This window comes from Chanodichthys erythropterus, chromosome 1 (genome assembly GCF_024489055.1).
Source record: "Chanodichthys erythropterus isolate Z2021 chromosome 1, ASM2448905v1, whole genome shotgun sequence".
In the NCBI taxonomy this organism is placed as follows: Eukaryota; Metazoa; Chordata; class Actinopteri; order Cypriniformes; family Xenocyprididae; genus Chanodichthys; species Chanodichthys erythropterus.
The window spans coordinates 29,011,176-29,028,320 of record NC_090221.1 but is presented as its reverse complement, the minus strand read 5'-3'; the positions used below and the strand labels follow the sequence as shown (position 1 = coordinate 29,028,320).

Genomic DNA, 17,145 nt, shown 5'->3' with positions numbered 1-17,145 from the left:
GACACAATACTCATGTGACATCATACATCATGTTGGTGAAATGGAGTTTTCATGGTTGGAATTCATGGATTTTTTTTTTTTTTTTTTCTGTGCTATCATACAGCAAAATGGTGACTCTCATTTAGGATTTTACCCTGAATTCAACACATTATTCTGAGCAACACAAATCAGGTATAAAATATTAATTTAACTGTCATGGAGTTGTCCAAAAATAAAAATTGCATAAAAAATAGTTTTTTGGAAACATTTTCTTCTCCAGTTTTATGGTTTAATTTGGCACATGGCACAATCAGCATGTATACATCTGGTATACATAAATAAATATTAAATATATTTATACATAAATATACATATAGAGCTATTAAAAAGACACTTGTTGTGGCCTCAGATTATGGTGTCAAGGATAAACTAGTACAGACACTAACTGCTCTGCCCTTTGAATATGGGTGCTTTAAGCCTAATATTTGATAATAATGGTCATTTACACTTTCAGGTCAATGGGATCAAAATCTTCATAAAAGCCCTATACATATATGTATGTATGCCCATATTTATATATATATTTAAAGAAAGACAGTTCTACACTGAAGTCAGGTTATTCAGTGTAAAGAGGCCACCATCTCCAGTCAAGAGGAACGCTTACAAAGTCAATGGAATCATGTCAGTTAGTTCAGTTCAATCTTAAGCTATTGTTTTCTCTTGCATGTAAAATAATAGATTTATTTTGTAATTCTTAAGCAAAATTAGACATATGTAACTTTTTTAAAATAACAAAAAGTTCTATTTCGCAAAGACAGACGACAATAGACGCAGTTGAAAGACTACTTGTGGTGAACAAAATCAATGCAGTGGTAAAGAAGCCCCCCACCCCACCCCAACCCACCCCTATCACACAAATATTTAACAAAAAACATGGCAAAAGGCAATCAAACACGCACACACACTGACTCAAATATTCCCGTTCATACCCATAATCACTCACACATGCACACCAATCAAACAGTGCTCTGAGCGTTGTATGTAAGTGTGCATTTCATGGGAATTTGACGCAGGAGCTGATAGATAATTTTGTTGTAAAAGATGCACTTCTTTAAACAAAACAATTACAGTAAATTTAGAAGTCTTTATCTCCAGTCTTGTCGCATGGAAATGTTTCAAACAAAAGGTTTTCAGTGGAACCAAGAAAAGAAGTAAAACACCACATGTGAGGTTATGCAACTGGAAAATGAGTTGCAGTTACCATTTCAATCCACCGGTTTCCATATTTGTCATCTGTCTCATGCTTCCTAAAATCCAACCACTCAAGTCAGATCACTATGTTCCACACAAACTCATCTCAGGGAAAGATCGTCAAATTAAGAGAAAAAACAGCTCTTTATAAGGCATTGAAAAGAAATTGAAAAGCAAAGCAGACAATATTATGCAGATGTCACCTTAGAGGCCACTGTTTTGAAACTGTTTCCCACAAAAGACTGTGATGGGAAATAAAATGCACTTTCCTTTGTTTTTTTTTATTATTTATTCAAGAAAAAAAGCGATCGCCCCATTCGCCAGATTCTGCTTAGAAAGGCGTTTTTCCTTTTAAAACGATGATTAGAAAAAATACTGCTTGAAACGCTCGTCCCTTTTCGAAGGAAATAGAGCAGTTCTGTTTTGGCAGGTTTGCACAACTTGACATCTGGAAAGAACTTGTCACTGCTATTTGCAAAAGTCTATTCAAATCATTTTGTTTCCATCATCATCCTGAACCCCCTTCTCTCGCTATGACGTTTTCATTAAAACCAACGACTTTCCCCCCATCCCTCCCTTTGCTGGATCTCCATAAAGCTATACACGCGTGGTGGAGTGGGAATGTGGCAGGCTGGTGGAGTTGAAGCCGGCTGTGAAGGTGTTGTACGGATGTAGGTTCGGCATGCCCACTAGCGAGTTGGGAATCATGGTTATGGTGTTTGGCGTCATAAGCGGGATATCATCAGGCGAGCGCCGCAGAGTCAGCGTGTAGTCGGGAAGTGAAGCGAGTCGCAGTGCGTCACCAGGAGGCCCTGCGTCACATTCGTGGTGCGTCTGGTTCACCTGCAAAGACATGATCTCCTCTTCAGGGGCGTGGCGGTTCACATCATTGGTGGTGGTGGCTCGTGGTGGGCTGGGTTGCGGGTGCTGTTCCTGCCGGCGCTTATCCTTGCGGTAGTACAGAGCAGCGAATGCCAGAACATTGAGGAACAGCAGTGAAGCTCCTACTGCGATGGTTACGCTTAGCTCAGTGGAGTAATCCCGTGGGTTCTCCACCACCAGAGGGCCTGGTTCCTCTTCTCCATTCCATTGTTCCTTCCCACTCTCGCTGTTGTACGCTGGAGACATTGGAGGCCGCTTGGTGTTGAACGGCCAGGCTTTGCCATTGGGACGTTTGGTGGACAGGGAATTCTGAGTCGTCTCGGGTGGTGGCACTTTGGTGGTGGTCGAGGTGTAGTGGAACATATCATGTAGGTTGTACAGATGAGGGACCAGGTGCTTCCAGAATGCCACTTTAGTGGCACGGTAATGATCACGGACTCGTGGCTTTAGGCCAATGTGCAGGTACAGCTGGTCTTGCGGATTGTATTTGGACCAGGCCACCTCTTCAAAACGATTGGCCTTAGTATGGATAAACTTGGTATCCTGAGGCACTGGTTTGTTGGGATCTCTGCAAAAGAAAAGATAAGAAAAGAAATATAAATTAATAAACAATGCTGAGAAGGTTTTTCATTTAAGGTGTGGTTGCTAGAGTTTAAGGAATAGTTCCAAACCCATATGATTATTTGTTTCATAGAATGCAAAACAAGTTTTGCAGAACATTTATGCTGCTCTTTTTCAGTGAACGCATACAGTGATGAAGGTATTAATAGTCGACTAATCATTAGACCACTAGAATAGGCTTAGTTGACTAAAATGAGATTTTATTAGTCTTATTGTTCTTATCTTATCATTTCAAACATGTAAGTAGTAGCAACTTTACATGGCTGCTTGCTCTAACACAGTGGTTCCCAAACTTTTTAGCTTGGAGTACCCCCTGAAGGAATTACCATCCTTCCGCTTACCCCCTCTCTTCTACTTCGACTGCAGTCACACCTTTACCATTAAGGGACAATATTTGCCCCCTAAATTGATTTTCCAGTGCATATTTTTTACCTTTATGAATAACTTTATAAAATAAATAATGTTTTAAATAAAAAATGTTCAATAGATAAATATTAAATGATGGTAAAACTTAGTAAAACGTTTAAATATGAAACTAAAACCACCAGTAGGTGGCAGAAAGTCACTGTTTTTATGAGTGAGTCATCGAGTCATTCATTCAGTAATGAAGCAAGTGGCTGTGAATGAATCATTGAATTGACTCTCACGATTCGTTCAAAGTCGCAGAATTGTTCGCGAAACAGAGATGTGTGTTGTAGTTCTGCTGTGGTTTTCATCAGAACTATTATTTCATTGCAAAATAGAGTAAATACTGACAGTACTGTGTTTAAAATATACATTTTATTTTTTGACCTGTTGTATAATAATATCACATTTGCATTCATGTGGATATTTGGGAACAATTGCATTCTTGCTCGTTATCATCATTAAATACAAGAACTCACACAAGGCATGTTTTTGTATCGGAGAAAGTTTGAAACTTAAATCAAAATGAATCCATTATCGTGTCTGTATTTGTTCTTCATGTGAGTTAGTGCTAAATCCCCACTTTTACAAAAGGTGCAATGGCGAGAACGACAGTAATTTGAGGCAGCAGACTGCACGCAATCTATCATATGCATGCTGCTTGTGTGGATACAGTCATTTTTGACTGTAAATGATGAGGTAATTTGATTAAATGTACTGGATTTACAACATTTTGGCAGTTAGAAATACACGCTCGATTTTAATATTATTTTAAGTTAGAATTAAATGAACTACTCAGCATTTGTTCGCGTACCCCCTTTTGTCACCTCACGTATGTGTACCCCAGTTTGGAAACCACTGCTCTAACATTAACCTAGACAAATGTGTGCTATTATTAGGTGTATATCCAAGTGTTTCTGCAGAGCCTGGAAGCTGAAGTATAGCGTGCTTACTGCAAGACATGGAGGTGTTGGCGTGAACAACTTCAAATTACTCCCTCATTTATGGTCATACAGATAAGAGTAATACATCATTCAAAATACATCATTCATAACATCTACTTTTATTTGTGTAATCTCACAATAACAAGAAAACGTTGACAGGGTGTGCTTTCTGCTGTCTCAGTCTCCCTGAACTGGAGCGTGTCACAAATGAACCAAAATTCAGCTTATAGGCTATTTGCCTCACAGACATGAGAAATATATCTGTAGAAAGCTTGAAATGTCTATTTTTAAACTAACCAATTCAAATAGAAAAGAAATACTCTCTGCTTATGTAATCGGTATGAAAGGTGCATTTCTCTCTATAGGCGCATTCACTATACTGTGGATATGGCGAGACAGCATCGTCAACTTTATCTTTGCAGCCAATACTGACTCAGAAAACACTAGTTTAATAAACAATTAAAATATTGTTCCTGACACATTCATAATCATTACTTTTGCTGGTGCTTTGCGGCAAGCTTTATGCATGCACTTGAGTGCTTGAGAATAGGCTATATTATGTCTGCAGTATATATATTAAACACTCATTATGGTTTAGTATTCTCCTTAGCATATACTCAAGTAATTAAATTAATATAAACATGTGATAAGTTGACTAATGGCTTAAATGAAGGACTAATAGTCAACTAGAAAAATATTTAGTCGGGGGCAGCTCTAGTATAAAGTGTTCTAAAGCTCTCAAATGTCATTTCTCATTTCAAGCAGAAAGCTTCATAGACTAGCCATAGAGCCCTAGTTGTATGGACCACATTAATGGTGCTTATTGTCTTCTCTAGACCTTGACAACCCCTTGTCAATATATACTTTTACTGTAAAAGCATATTGACGAGATTTGTGCTTCATAAAGGGGTGCATTTCCTGTACAACGCCGTAACTTGCTGCTTAACTACCAGAGTGCGATGCATCGCTGAAGAAATCAACTTGCTAGACTGTTTCCCAGAACCATATTGTTACAAATTTGTCATTCAACCACATTGGTTAATGATTTCACGCAGGTGGTGGAGTAATAGCTTTTAATGAATCAGTTTAAAATCGAATTAATGCTCGAATTTTTGCTATAAATTACAGACATGGCATCTGAGGACTAATTCTCATATTTCTCAATTATTTTGCTTTTTTTCCAGATTCAATCACAGGCTCATTCTTACGTACTAGAGGACATACGCACTCTGACAACGGAAGTGATGTCTCGCACCATTTGAAGCAATGCGCGAGACATCACTGCCGTTGTCAGAGCGCGATCAGACATCACTAAACGAATGCTGAACACAGTTGAACATGGTGGTGTTTTAGAGGGAAAAATGATATAAATACTGTTCGGTTTCTCGTACAAACCGATCGTTTCGGGTCTTAGGACATCAACGTGTCGTCATGAGCCGCAGGGTTTAATTTGGATGTATCTGTCGTGTTTTATTTACTCTTATAGTCAAAGTTCCCGCTGACTTGCATTATACGACTGACAGATGGCAGCGGTTGGAGTTAAAAATCATCATTTGTGTTCTACTGAAGAAACAAAGTCACCTACATCTTGGATGCCCTGGGGGTAAGCAGATAAACATCAAATTTTCATTTTTGGGTGAACTATCCCTTTAAGTGTGAGCAAACATGTTGCATTGTGGTCTTTGGATCTACCTGAAGTATACATACGAGTTGACTGTCAGTCCAAATCCAATTTTTGTGCATATCCGATTGAAATACGATCAGACTTAGCAAGTGTGAATGGCAAAAAATCACATGAAATCTGTTTCAAGCTACATTTATATGTGGTTTGAAATCCTATTCAAATCACATTTCTAAAAATCCATTTCATTCTGACTGCTCTGATTGTATTTCTTGTGGTTTATGTGACTTTCTTATGCAAAGTTAAATGTAAACATGTCAGATGTTGTTACAGGAAACATGCTGAAAGTCACTGCAGAATCAAGGTTGTGTTGTTGCAAAGTGCAGGAGGAGCAGAAAATGACAATATAACAGAAACATGTTTTGAAACCGGTGGAATAAACACGACAGCATGGAATAAATCAGCACACAGCACCCTCCTACATTTCAGCCGCTGCCTCATAAGACACAGTAGTCCAGCATGGCGGCTGCACATTGTCATGTTGTAAATAAAACAACGTCTGTATTGCAAATCCCTCCATGCTGTGGTTTTTGCTGTATACCTACCAATGCAACTTAATTACCATAGAAACCAATGCAGATATCCGCAAAACAAAGAGCACGGACACACAAATTGGATCTGAACAGTTGTGATACACAATGTGGACAAGTCAATAATTTTAGATCAGATTCCATTCTGATATCACAAACAATCAAACTTGGACTGACAGTGTGAACGTAACCTAATGGCCTTTTCAGACAAGATGCGGAATGCGCTGCACTGGCTGGTTCATCGTAACCCTTCAGATACTAAGCGATTTGCGCTATGCTGGAAAAGAAGGCAGAGTTTTCAAAACTTTTAGCAGGAGTTCTATATGTCTAGTCATTTGATGCTTAGTTTCAATTAGCTGCGGGGCTAATCGTCACAGTGCGTTTGCGCTTTGGTCGACGTAGCAACAAACTGTCCTTGTGCAGCACAAGCCATTGAAATGGGTTTCATAGTGCAATGGTGCCGTTGTTGTGTCCTGTGTGAAAGGGCCTTAAGGCAGTGGTGTCCAATCCTGTTCTCAGAGGGCCACTATCCTGCAGAGTTTAGCACCACTCCTAATTGAACACACCTGAAACAGCTAATCAAGGTGTTCAGGATTATTAGAAACCTCCAGGCAAGTGTCTTGGGGCAGGTTGGAGCTAAATTCAGCAGGATATTGGCCTTCCAGGAGAGGGATTAGACACCCCTGCTCTTCTTGTGCTGGATAAAGGCATCTGCATTTTAATATCATCTTATCATAGTTTCCAATCTTCAACATTCAGGAAAAACATCATGCTTCATTCTTGTCCACCCTGCCATTCTTTTCTACCTTCATTCTTGATCAGTCTAAGCACGCATAAAGACACAAATAGCTTGCGCCCTTTCTCAGATCAACCCCCTGGAGTTTGCACCAATCAACGAAACAATTTACATCTATAGACATTCCTCATCATCACCGCACTCCTATTGGTCTTGTTTCACCTTCTTGTTGTATAAAGATACTAGGCACTTCTTCCAAATCATCATTTTCTATTTCTCCCTCGTGCGACATTACGTTACAGCTCATATCTCTAAGCACCTCTGCCTGCTGGGCTTCACGCATCCTCGCCTGTATTCTGTATAAAAAAAAGAGATGGGCCAGAGGCTTTTAAAGTGAAACAAATGAATAAATCAACAGCTGAGATGTGCTTCAGGATGCAACTTGTTTTTGATAAAACAACAGCAGTGCATCCATTCCGTTAATTGCTTTGGGAAAGCAGTGCAGATTGCATTAACAGCGAGTGTGCTGATAGAAAGTGGACCATATTAATCTAAACGCTAAAGGGGGGATGCTGGCAAAGGCCCTAGTGTGTGCAATGTATTACCCTTTAGCCTCCAGGGGTCACTGTTTCTCCAACTGACATTACAAGCTCAATAAGGCAAAGCAAGGCGGCATCCAACCTCTGTGGCACTATTGATTTATCATCTGTTTTAACATATGGCACATAAATAATCACACATCTACTTATCTTGTTGCTCCACTAGTGACTATCCTGAGTTTTTAAGAGATATTCAAAGATTATGCAGTGGTAAAACATAGACTATGAAATAGCCTAATGAAATACTTCTGATATTTGGTTGAAAAACAAACGATTTAATCAGAAATACACAAAAAAGTCATACTTTTCAATGACAATCAATAGAGAAATATATTTTTGCCAACAACCAGCCATGCTAACCAGCCAAACCTTAACACCTTGTCAGTGATAAAATACCGCAAGATGATATTGTAACAATGTTGCAGACTTGGTCTAATGAAGAGATAACCCATGAAGTAAATGGTAACAGATATCACTGGTGTGCCCTCGAGCAAGTCACCTGTCAGTAATGTTCTGTAATTCACAGTGCGTGAAAAGTGACAAGAAATCAATAAATATGTTGTTTAATATCTGCCAGTGGTTCTGAAACCTTTTAAGCCAAGTGCTACCTTTGCATTATCTGTGGAAGTGTTTTATCAGAAAATACATATACAGCACTATAACAGCATTCAGAAAAGATGAAAATGTAATTATATGTGTTATGCAAATTTTGCAGTTCAGTTCAAACACATTAATATTAAATACATTTTAAAATTTGACTGTAAAACTTCCCCGTCTGTCTAAAACTGCTCTTGTCAAAGTGGTTACATTATCAAAATCATGTTTGAAATGAGCTTGCCCTCATGAAATTGAGCTCACAGACTCTGGCCTTTTTTTGTTGACAGCCTCTCTCATGCAATATTAAATTGTAGTGTGCACACCAATCGGCTACAAATCTTGCATTGCAGGAGAGTATGTTTACATAACAGCGATACACTTAAAAGTTTTTCCTTTGAGTTTTTCGCGTACAGACGTCACCACTGTCAAATGATCTCCATTCATACGAATCCGTGAAAATGACTAAGACTAATGACTAACCGGTAGGCCATTAGATGGCGATGAAACACTATAGACTGAACATGTAATGCGCACGTGCATGACGTCATCATTTTCACAGATTCATGTTTTCGTTGTTTACACGGAGACCGTTTTCAAAAACGTGCACTGTGAAACCCGTTTTCAAAAGTTTGCGTTTTCAGGCCATCAAAATGCCATTGTCATGGAAATGAATAGCCAAAACGCATAAAAAGTTAAACAATTTTAGCTGAAAACAGTGTCATGTAAACGGCCCCTCAGGTGCACAAAGCGTTACTACCATTCAAAAGTTATTTTGATACTATTTTTAATGTTTTCGAAAGAAGTCTCTTCTACTCATCATCAAGCCTGCATTTATTTGATCAAAAATACAGAAAAAAACAGTAATATTGTAAAATATTATTACAATTTAAAATAATGGTTTTCTATTATAATATAATTTATGTCTGTGATGCAAAGCTGAATTTTCAGCATCATTAAATCCAGTCTTCAGTGTCACATGATCCTTCAGAAATCATTCTAATATGATGATTTATTACAAATGTTGTGCTGCTAAATATTTTTTTTTATAAAGTGATACTTTTTTCAGGATTTTTTTGATGAATAAAAAGTTACAAAAGAGCAGCTTTTATTTAAATTAAATCTTTTGTAACAATATACACTACTGTATGGAAGAGGATTAGGGCCAAGCAATAATAAAAAAATATAACCATCTCGAGATTAAAGTTGTTCAATTTTGAGAAAAAACACATTAAATTTCGAGAAAAATATAAAAATAAAATGTTGAGAATAAACTCGTTAAATAAGAGAAAAACAGTTGTTAAATTTCGAGAAAAAATGTTGAGAATAAAATGTTGAGAATAAACTCATTAAATTATGAGAAAAAAGTCATTAAATTACGAGACCTTTTTCTTCTAATTTTATGACTTTATTCTCAACATTTTATCTCGATTTTTTTTTCTTGAAATTTAATGACTTTTTTCTCATAATTTAATTAATTTATTCTCACAATCTAATGACTTTTTTCTCGAAATTAACAAATCTGATAGTAAAGATTTATATTGTTAGAAAATATTTATACTTTGAATAGATGCTGTTCTTTTTGACTATTTATTCATTAATGAATCCTGAAAAAAGTATCACAGTTTCCAAAAAATATTAAGCAACACAACTGTTTCCAACTCTGATAATAACCGATTATCAAATCAGCATATTAGAATGATTTCTGAAGGATTATGTGACACAAAAGACTGGAGTAATGGCTGATGAAAATTCAAATTTGCATTACAGAAAAAAATGATATTTTAAAGTATATTAAAATAGAAAACCATTATTTTAAATTGTAATAATATTTCATAATATTACTGTTTTTTTTTTTTTGTATGTTTGATCAAATAAATGCAGGTTTTATACAAGAGACTTTGCTCAAAAACATAAAAAATTGTAATGTTTCCAAACTTTTGAATGGCAGTGTGTATTAACATAATATATAGATCAGAAATAAGACAGAATAACAAATTATATATATATATAAAAAAAAAAAATACTTTTTTTGTATTGTATATTAAAAAATGTCCAGAGTCGTGTTGTGTACAACAGTTGGAGAGCCACTGGCTTATGCTGTGACACCTGTGCAAAAGAGCATGTACATCTGAGAGGGAAGAAAAACAGCTTTAAAGAGAAATCACACACTTTCATGTTTTTTTGTGCCTCTGCGAGCAGAGAAGTAAATGGAGATAGGTTGAATGTCAGCTCAGCAGCCGATAAATAACCGGTTTTATTAGGCTGGTAATGATCCCCAATGAATATTGGCAGCCGGAGCATGATGACTTTGTAGCTGAATATCAGTAATTAAGTTTCAAAGAAGCAGACAGCAGAGGTAAGGTCATATTGATCTGCCACAGTGCAACATACCACAGAACAGGACATCAATGAAGCCGCAGCCGTGCAGCGTGTATGAATTCGAGTCGCAGTCAGTGTACCTGGGGCATTCTCGGTTAATAGGAAACGCTAGCATCTCAATATTACCACACATTCTCATAATGGTCAATCAAACAGCTTGGATGACGCAGCACATTTGTGCATGTCAAATGCAGAGGCTGGGTTTGCGATGCCACTGACTGTGATTTGAGGTCAGTTGTGATGTTTTTTACAGAGATTATTGATATGCGGTGATGACATATTTTGTGTGGGTTTTTCACGCGTAGGGTTTAACTCAAGATATAGTGTTTTGATGTAGGTGAAGATGAATAATTAGTGATGTTGGCCTTTAATGCTAGCAGGCAATACTACTGCTATTGCTCACACTTAAAGATGTCATGTAATGCATTTAGCATTTTCAGATCTTTTATGTCACATTATCAGACTGCATGTAATTCAGGTTTTTTTTTTCTCAAATCAGATCTTTTCAGGCAGGCTGTCCGCACTATTAATTGCAAGTGATCAAATAAGATTTGTGTGTCCAGACACGACCAACATATCTGCATGGGTAGCTTGTATGTGACAAGGCTTTCAAAACAGATGCAGGAAAAATGGAGGTGCATCATCTCACTCTCCAAATAAGCACCCTGCCGAGTCGTGGTGCTCATTCGTCGCACAAGAAACAGATGAGACTGGTACATATTGTGATGTTCAGTGCTGTAGATATGGCTGGCTTCATTGGGGTGCTGTGTTTCTGTCTTTGGTTTTGACATTATAGTTGTGTGTCACGTTAAGAAAGACAGTTTGAAATCCAATTTGAGCAGCCAGAATGTCCAGACTGAGACACATCTATAAAAATCGGATTGGAATCACCTCTAAATGTGGTTTGAATCAGATCTGTAAAAAAAATTTTTAGTTTTTTCTTTTTGCTGTCCAGACTTTCAAAAACCCATATGGATAAAATCTGGGTATGCAAAAAAATTTTTTTTTTTTTTTTTCAAACGTCAGAATGTGTGACGTTTGTTTTCACGCTCGAGTTGTCCAGTGCTATTATATAGCCGTATTAGATTAAAATGAACCAATGCAACAACAATGATGCTTCTGAGGACAAAATACTTTGCACTCCTATATACACCCATTGCTGGATGGAGACAGATGTGAAGAGAGAAAGCAGAATGCTTATATTATAGCATTGACATCATTGGATCGCTGTCAAGGTTGTATGACAGTCAGTCATGCTTGTGAATATTAGAGAAATGAATGAGAAGTTATGTCCTACCTGTCACAAAATTGTCAGTGTTATCTTATAAAACAGCATTTTCTTGAAAACTCCAAAAATAGATAAATACAAAATTAATGATTACTGTAGATTGTGATTAGCTGTTTCCTTACAAAAGCAGTTAATTCGTTGTACTGAAATCCATTAAAAAAGGCCTCTCGTCTCCTTGCCAGTGTACTGCAATGTTATGCTTCTTTCTGTTAACCTTGAAGGCTCCCCGAGGGAAAGGACTCTGATATAAAGCAGAGTGAGTCATTCAACATTAGTGAAGTCTCATTTATCCTACAGTTATTGGTGTTTAGTATACGTTTTGGTTGTTACCGACCTCTTGCATGTTTTGCTTGTCAGTTTGGATTTGTTGCTATTTTATTATAATTGAAACACTAGTTTTATTAATATTTTGACTTAGTTTTTATTTTTATATTATCTTAATTTGACATTTAGGTAAAGTGTTAGCAATTTTGTTGTGTGTTTTTGTCATTATTATTACTTTTAAAAAATGTATATATAATTTTTATGTTAAACTAAATAAATATTAGAAATGTTGCCTAGGCAACTAGCTGAAATAAAATAAGTCAAGTTTTTTTTTTTTTTTTTTTTTAATGATTTTAGTTACCTATAATAACCCCAAATTCTGACCATGGCTTGTTGTATGATTACTCTTTCGGATACTGGACTTTATTTTTAACTCATTCCCTACCAGGGTTTTTTTTTTTTTTTTTTTTTTTTTTAAGTTGCCAGCCACTGTCAGGGTTTTTGATAATTTTCACAAAAATGTAATGGCCTCCAGAATATTTTGTTGTATGAATATCTTAACATTCAATATATCAAAAGAAAGAACAGAGCATTTTATTCTAGCTTCATGCATTCTATTTTTATTATAACACTTGATTGTGGGTAAGTTTCATAAAAAAAGCAATATTTTTAACAAAAAGCTGAGAAAATCAATTTTGTTTTTATTGCTTGTTTCTGCTCCTTTTTTGCCTTTGTTTTGATCTGGAGATTCTGTACTCTTTTAGAAGATGTGTAATAGCGCCCTCTCTGTATAACAGTGAAAACATGGAAAGCCAGAAAATTCCCCAGGTGAAAAAAATGTATAATGTTTCCATAATGTACTTAAAATGCTCTATTTTTGCACACCAATTTTGTACTTAATATACTAAAAAATAACATACTCTGTATTCAAATGTATTTAGTTACCACTTGTAGTACACTAGTGTAAGAAAGATGGGTTCAAGTGTACTACAAGTGGTTACTAAATAACTCAGTTGAGTACACTTAGATGTTCTTAAGATTATCTTAAGAAGTACTAGAAGAATTTTTAGCATATTAAGTACAAAATTAGTGCGCGAAAGTAGAACACTTTAAGTACATTATGGAAGTGTACTTTTTTCACCTGGGTCTGTCAATGGTGAGGAAAGAGTTAATAAACTTCTGCTTAAGGATTTTAAAACCCCAAATCCAGTCTAGTGTTTTTGTTACAGTAGGTAACCATGTTAATATAAATAATGTATGATAAGTGTTTTCATTCCCCAATGAACGAGCTGGTGCCCTGATCATTCCACTAACCCACAATCTGGGTAGTGTGTGTGCAGATGGAGGCAGTGAATTAGCTGACAGCGTTCTGTCAGGTCGCCCACTCAAATCGGTTCCTAAACCGCTTGAATGTTTCTCTGGTTCAGGCCACTTGGGCTTGCCCAGTGAAGCAGTACTTCAGCCTCGATCAGAGCTACTCATTCAGATCTCAGGCCCTGAGAGGAAACGACTCTATGACCATTGAGATTCTGAAACTAGGCTGGACTTCCTAAAGACCATCTTAACACCAAAGGGAGAGGTCTGTCTGAAGATATTTTCGTCAAAGAATCCGACCTTAGCAGTGTAGAAGAAGCAAATTAAGTCTGGACTAAATTCCACTGTTAATGGTCATTTAATTAGTATTTTAATTAGCGGTGCTTGCTAAGGCTCATTGTTCATACTTCTAAACCCTGTAGTACTAAACTTTAATGCTTGCGTTGTACCATTTCCCCTTTATATATGGAAATGAATGAAAGCTTAAGCCATTTTTTTTTATAGGAGAGGTATGCTAGTTGTTACAGAATGGTGTAGTGCAGCAAGGATGAGGCTGAGTAAGAACTTCCATGAGATAGGTTTAATAAATGAAGGGGCAAACAGCAATCTAACACCATACACATAATACAACTACAACATTAACATTAAGGCAAACAATAGAACAGACAAGGAATGCAGGGAGTGAGTCCATTGATAGAGAACAGGTGCAGGGAAATCCGTGTTGATGAGGAGTTGATTAGGAAGTGTGTGCAGGTGTGGAACATGGAGGATGCTGGGAAATGGAGTCCGGGACAGAAGGGAACTGTGACACTAGTGATCAGTGGTAAGGCTTAACATTTTTACTTAAAGGTGCCGTAGAACGTTTTTTCAAAAGATGTAATATAAGTCTAAGGTGTCCCCTGAATGTGTCTGTGAAGTTTCAGCTCAAAATACCCCATAGATTTTTTTTTATACATTTTTTTAACTGCCTATTTTGGGCCATCATTAACTATGCACCGATTCAGGCTGCGCGGCCCCTTTAAATCTCTCGCTCCCTGCCCTCCCCAGCTCTCTACTATAAGTGCAGTTATACGGTGCAAAAACAAAGTTCACACAGCTTATATAACCCTCAAATGGATCTTTACAAGATATTCGTCATTCATGCTGCATGCATGCATCCATTCCTGTGAGTATAGTATTTATTTGGATGTTTACATTTGATTCTGAATGAGTTTGAGGCTATATGCTCTGTGGCTAACAGCTAATGCTACACTGTTGGAGAGATTTATAAAGAATGAAGTTGTGTTTGTGAATTATACAGACTAAAAGTGTTTAATAATGAAAATAGCGACAACTCTCTTGTCTCAGTGAACACAGTAAGAAACGATGGTAACTTTAACCGCATTTAACAGTACATTAGCAACATGCTAACGAAACATTTAAAAAGACAATTTACAAATATCACTAAAAATATCATGATATCATGGATCATGTCAGTTATTATTGCTCCATCTGCCATTTTTTGCTATTGTTCTTGCTTGCTTACCTAGTCTGATGATTCAGCTGTGCACAGATCCAGACGTTAATACTGGCTGCCCTTGTCTAATGCCGTGAACATGGGCTGGCATATGCAAATATTGGGGTCATACATATTAATGATCCCGACTGTTACGTAACAGTCTGTGTTATGTTGAGATTCGCCTGTCTTCCAGAGGTCTTTTAAACGAATTAGATTTATATAAGAAGGAGGAAGCAATGGAGTTTGAAACTCAACGTATGTCTTTTCAATATACGGAACTCTTGTTATTCAACTATGCCGAGGTAAATTCAATTTTTGATTCTAGGGCACCCTTAATAAATTGGACAAAAAAAATCTAATCTATAACTTGCATACAGACAATCAAGAAGCCAGAAAGAAAGAAAGAAAGAAAGAAAGAGAGAAAGAAAGAAGGTTTTGTTTTTGGAAAAGGGCATGCAAAATGAATGAAAAAAAATCATAAATGTATTTTTATAGAAAGGTCCTTATAGTAGAATAAATCTGATGAATATGACAAGGTGAAAGAGAGTCAGAGTTAATTCGATGGGGCTGCATTGGTTATTCATCAGTCTAATTTGCAGCGCTTGGATGATTGTGGACATAGAGACACCAAATTCAATGGCGCAACATAAAAGCCTCAGTTTCCACTTCAGTGTCTTAGAGTACTTTGGTCAAGGTCACTTATTTCAATGAAAACTCCATCTTCAACTCAGTAGCACTGATTCTAACATAAGGTAGTGTATCTACTTTTAATTTTAAAGTTTTCTATATAGTGGTTATTTATAAGTACAGAAGGTAGTGTGCACTGCTTCGTGTGGTTTTTCATCTTACGGTACATTTCAAGGTCCACACAACTAGCGTTGCTTTTGAAAGATGCAGTGTTACATTTGGAGTTTTTCTTATCTTTCTTTGCTGTTCTCAAGGTCAGAAGATAGAATATGTAACATAAAACAGCATGACAGAGAGAAAATGCTTTCAAAGAACCTTGCTGTTAAGGCTAAATAGTTTAAACCGCTGTTGTTTAAAGAATTTTTATACACAGTGGCTGGGTAATGTTTAACTCCACATTACTTCTCACACATTACTATTACACATACTTACTTTTAGGGATGTGAATAAATGATAGTTAGAGTAAAAGCATGTTTGTTAGTGTGAAATTGATTCTATATTGAATTTAAACACTTGAACTGATATTGAGGAATAATATTTTAGACAATCTTTTCAGTTACTTAAATTACCACCTGCCTATTTTTGCTCTGCCATTAAAAACAGTTCCAAACAAAGTCGAAGCAGGATCAAATGTGTCTCTAAGCAATACACAATTATGTTTTTTTCTTTTTTTTTTTCGTTCCTTAATGAATCAGTATTAATCTTTGTCATGCTTTAAAGTACAATAAAGTACAGTAAAGCACTGTAAAGTACTTAACTATAATTTGAATTGGAGCGTGTTCGATATTAATTGCAACTTCATTACTAATGTGTAATTACAAACAAATTTAAAAAATAAATAAATGGCATACGTGTCAATAGAAATTACATCAAAGTATATTTTACTTTATCATAAATGCTCACCAGTAAATTCGGCAGAACTCTTTAATTATATTTCAAAGACTATAGAAGTAATTATGAAATTACATATAAAGATCACATTAATTGCATTTAATATAAATTGAAACTATAATACTTTTTCATTTAATTGCATTTAACATTCAATGAAGTATCCCAAAAACATTACATTCAGTTCTCACTTAAACATATTTTAAGTATATTATTTCTGTAATAAGTAGTCTTAGAAGACAGTAACTAGCCATAGCAAACACCCACTAGCAACTGTACAGCATACTAAAATGCATTCAGGAACATTGGAAGCTGGCTGTCATAACCCTAGCATCATAATAGTCACTTATAAATGGGCAATGATCAGTAAGGGTGTGCAATATATATTTTCTATGATTTTATCGTAATTGTTGTTTTAACAATGTGCAGTCTGACATTATCAAATATGTCCTTCACTTTGCAAAAACCAAACAAAAACACGCCTAGAAAGTGCATACACTACATGATGTAGCCTTTTCAGTTTAGGTTAGACTAATGTGCATGCACATTTAGAGTGCACGCTCTCACTGCTTGATTTACTCTATTAAATGCAGTAAAAAGGC

The 17,145-nt window shown here is 36.3% G+C and overlaps 1 protein-coding gene across 1 annotated transcript in view; it reads right to left on the bottom strand.

The window, feature by feature from the left end:
• Nucleotides 1–917: 917 nt before the first annotated feature.
• Nucleotides 918–17,145, bottom strand: part of nlgn3a (neuroligin 3a) — a 272,172-nt gene continuing 255,944 nt past the window's right edge. The window contains exon 8 of the mRNA XM_067391373.1: nucleotides 918–2,680. Within this exon, the coding sequence (XP_067247474.1) occupies nucleotides 1,828–2,680 (853 nt within the window). The 3' untranslated portion in view covers nucleotides 918–1,827. The remainder of the gene's footprint in view (nucleotides 2,681–17,145) is intronic.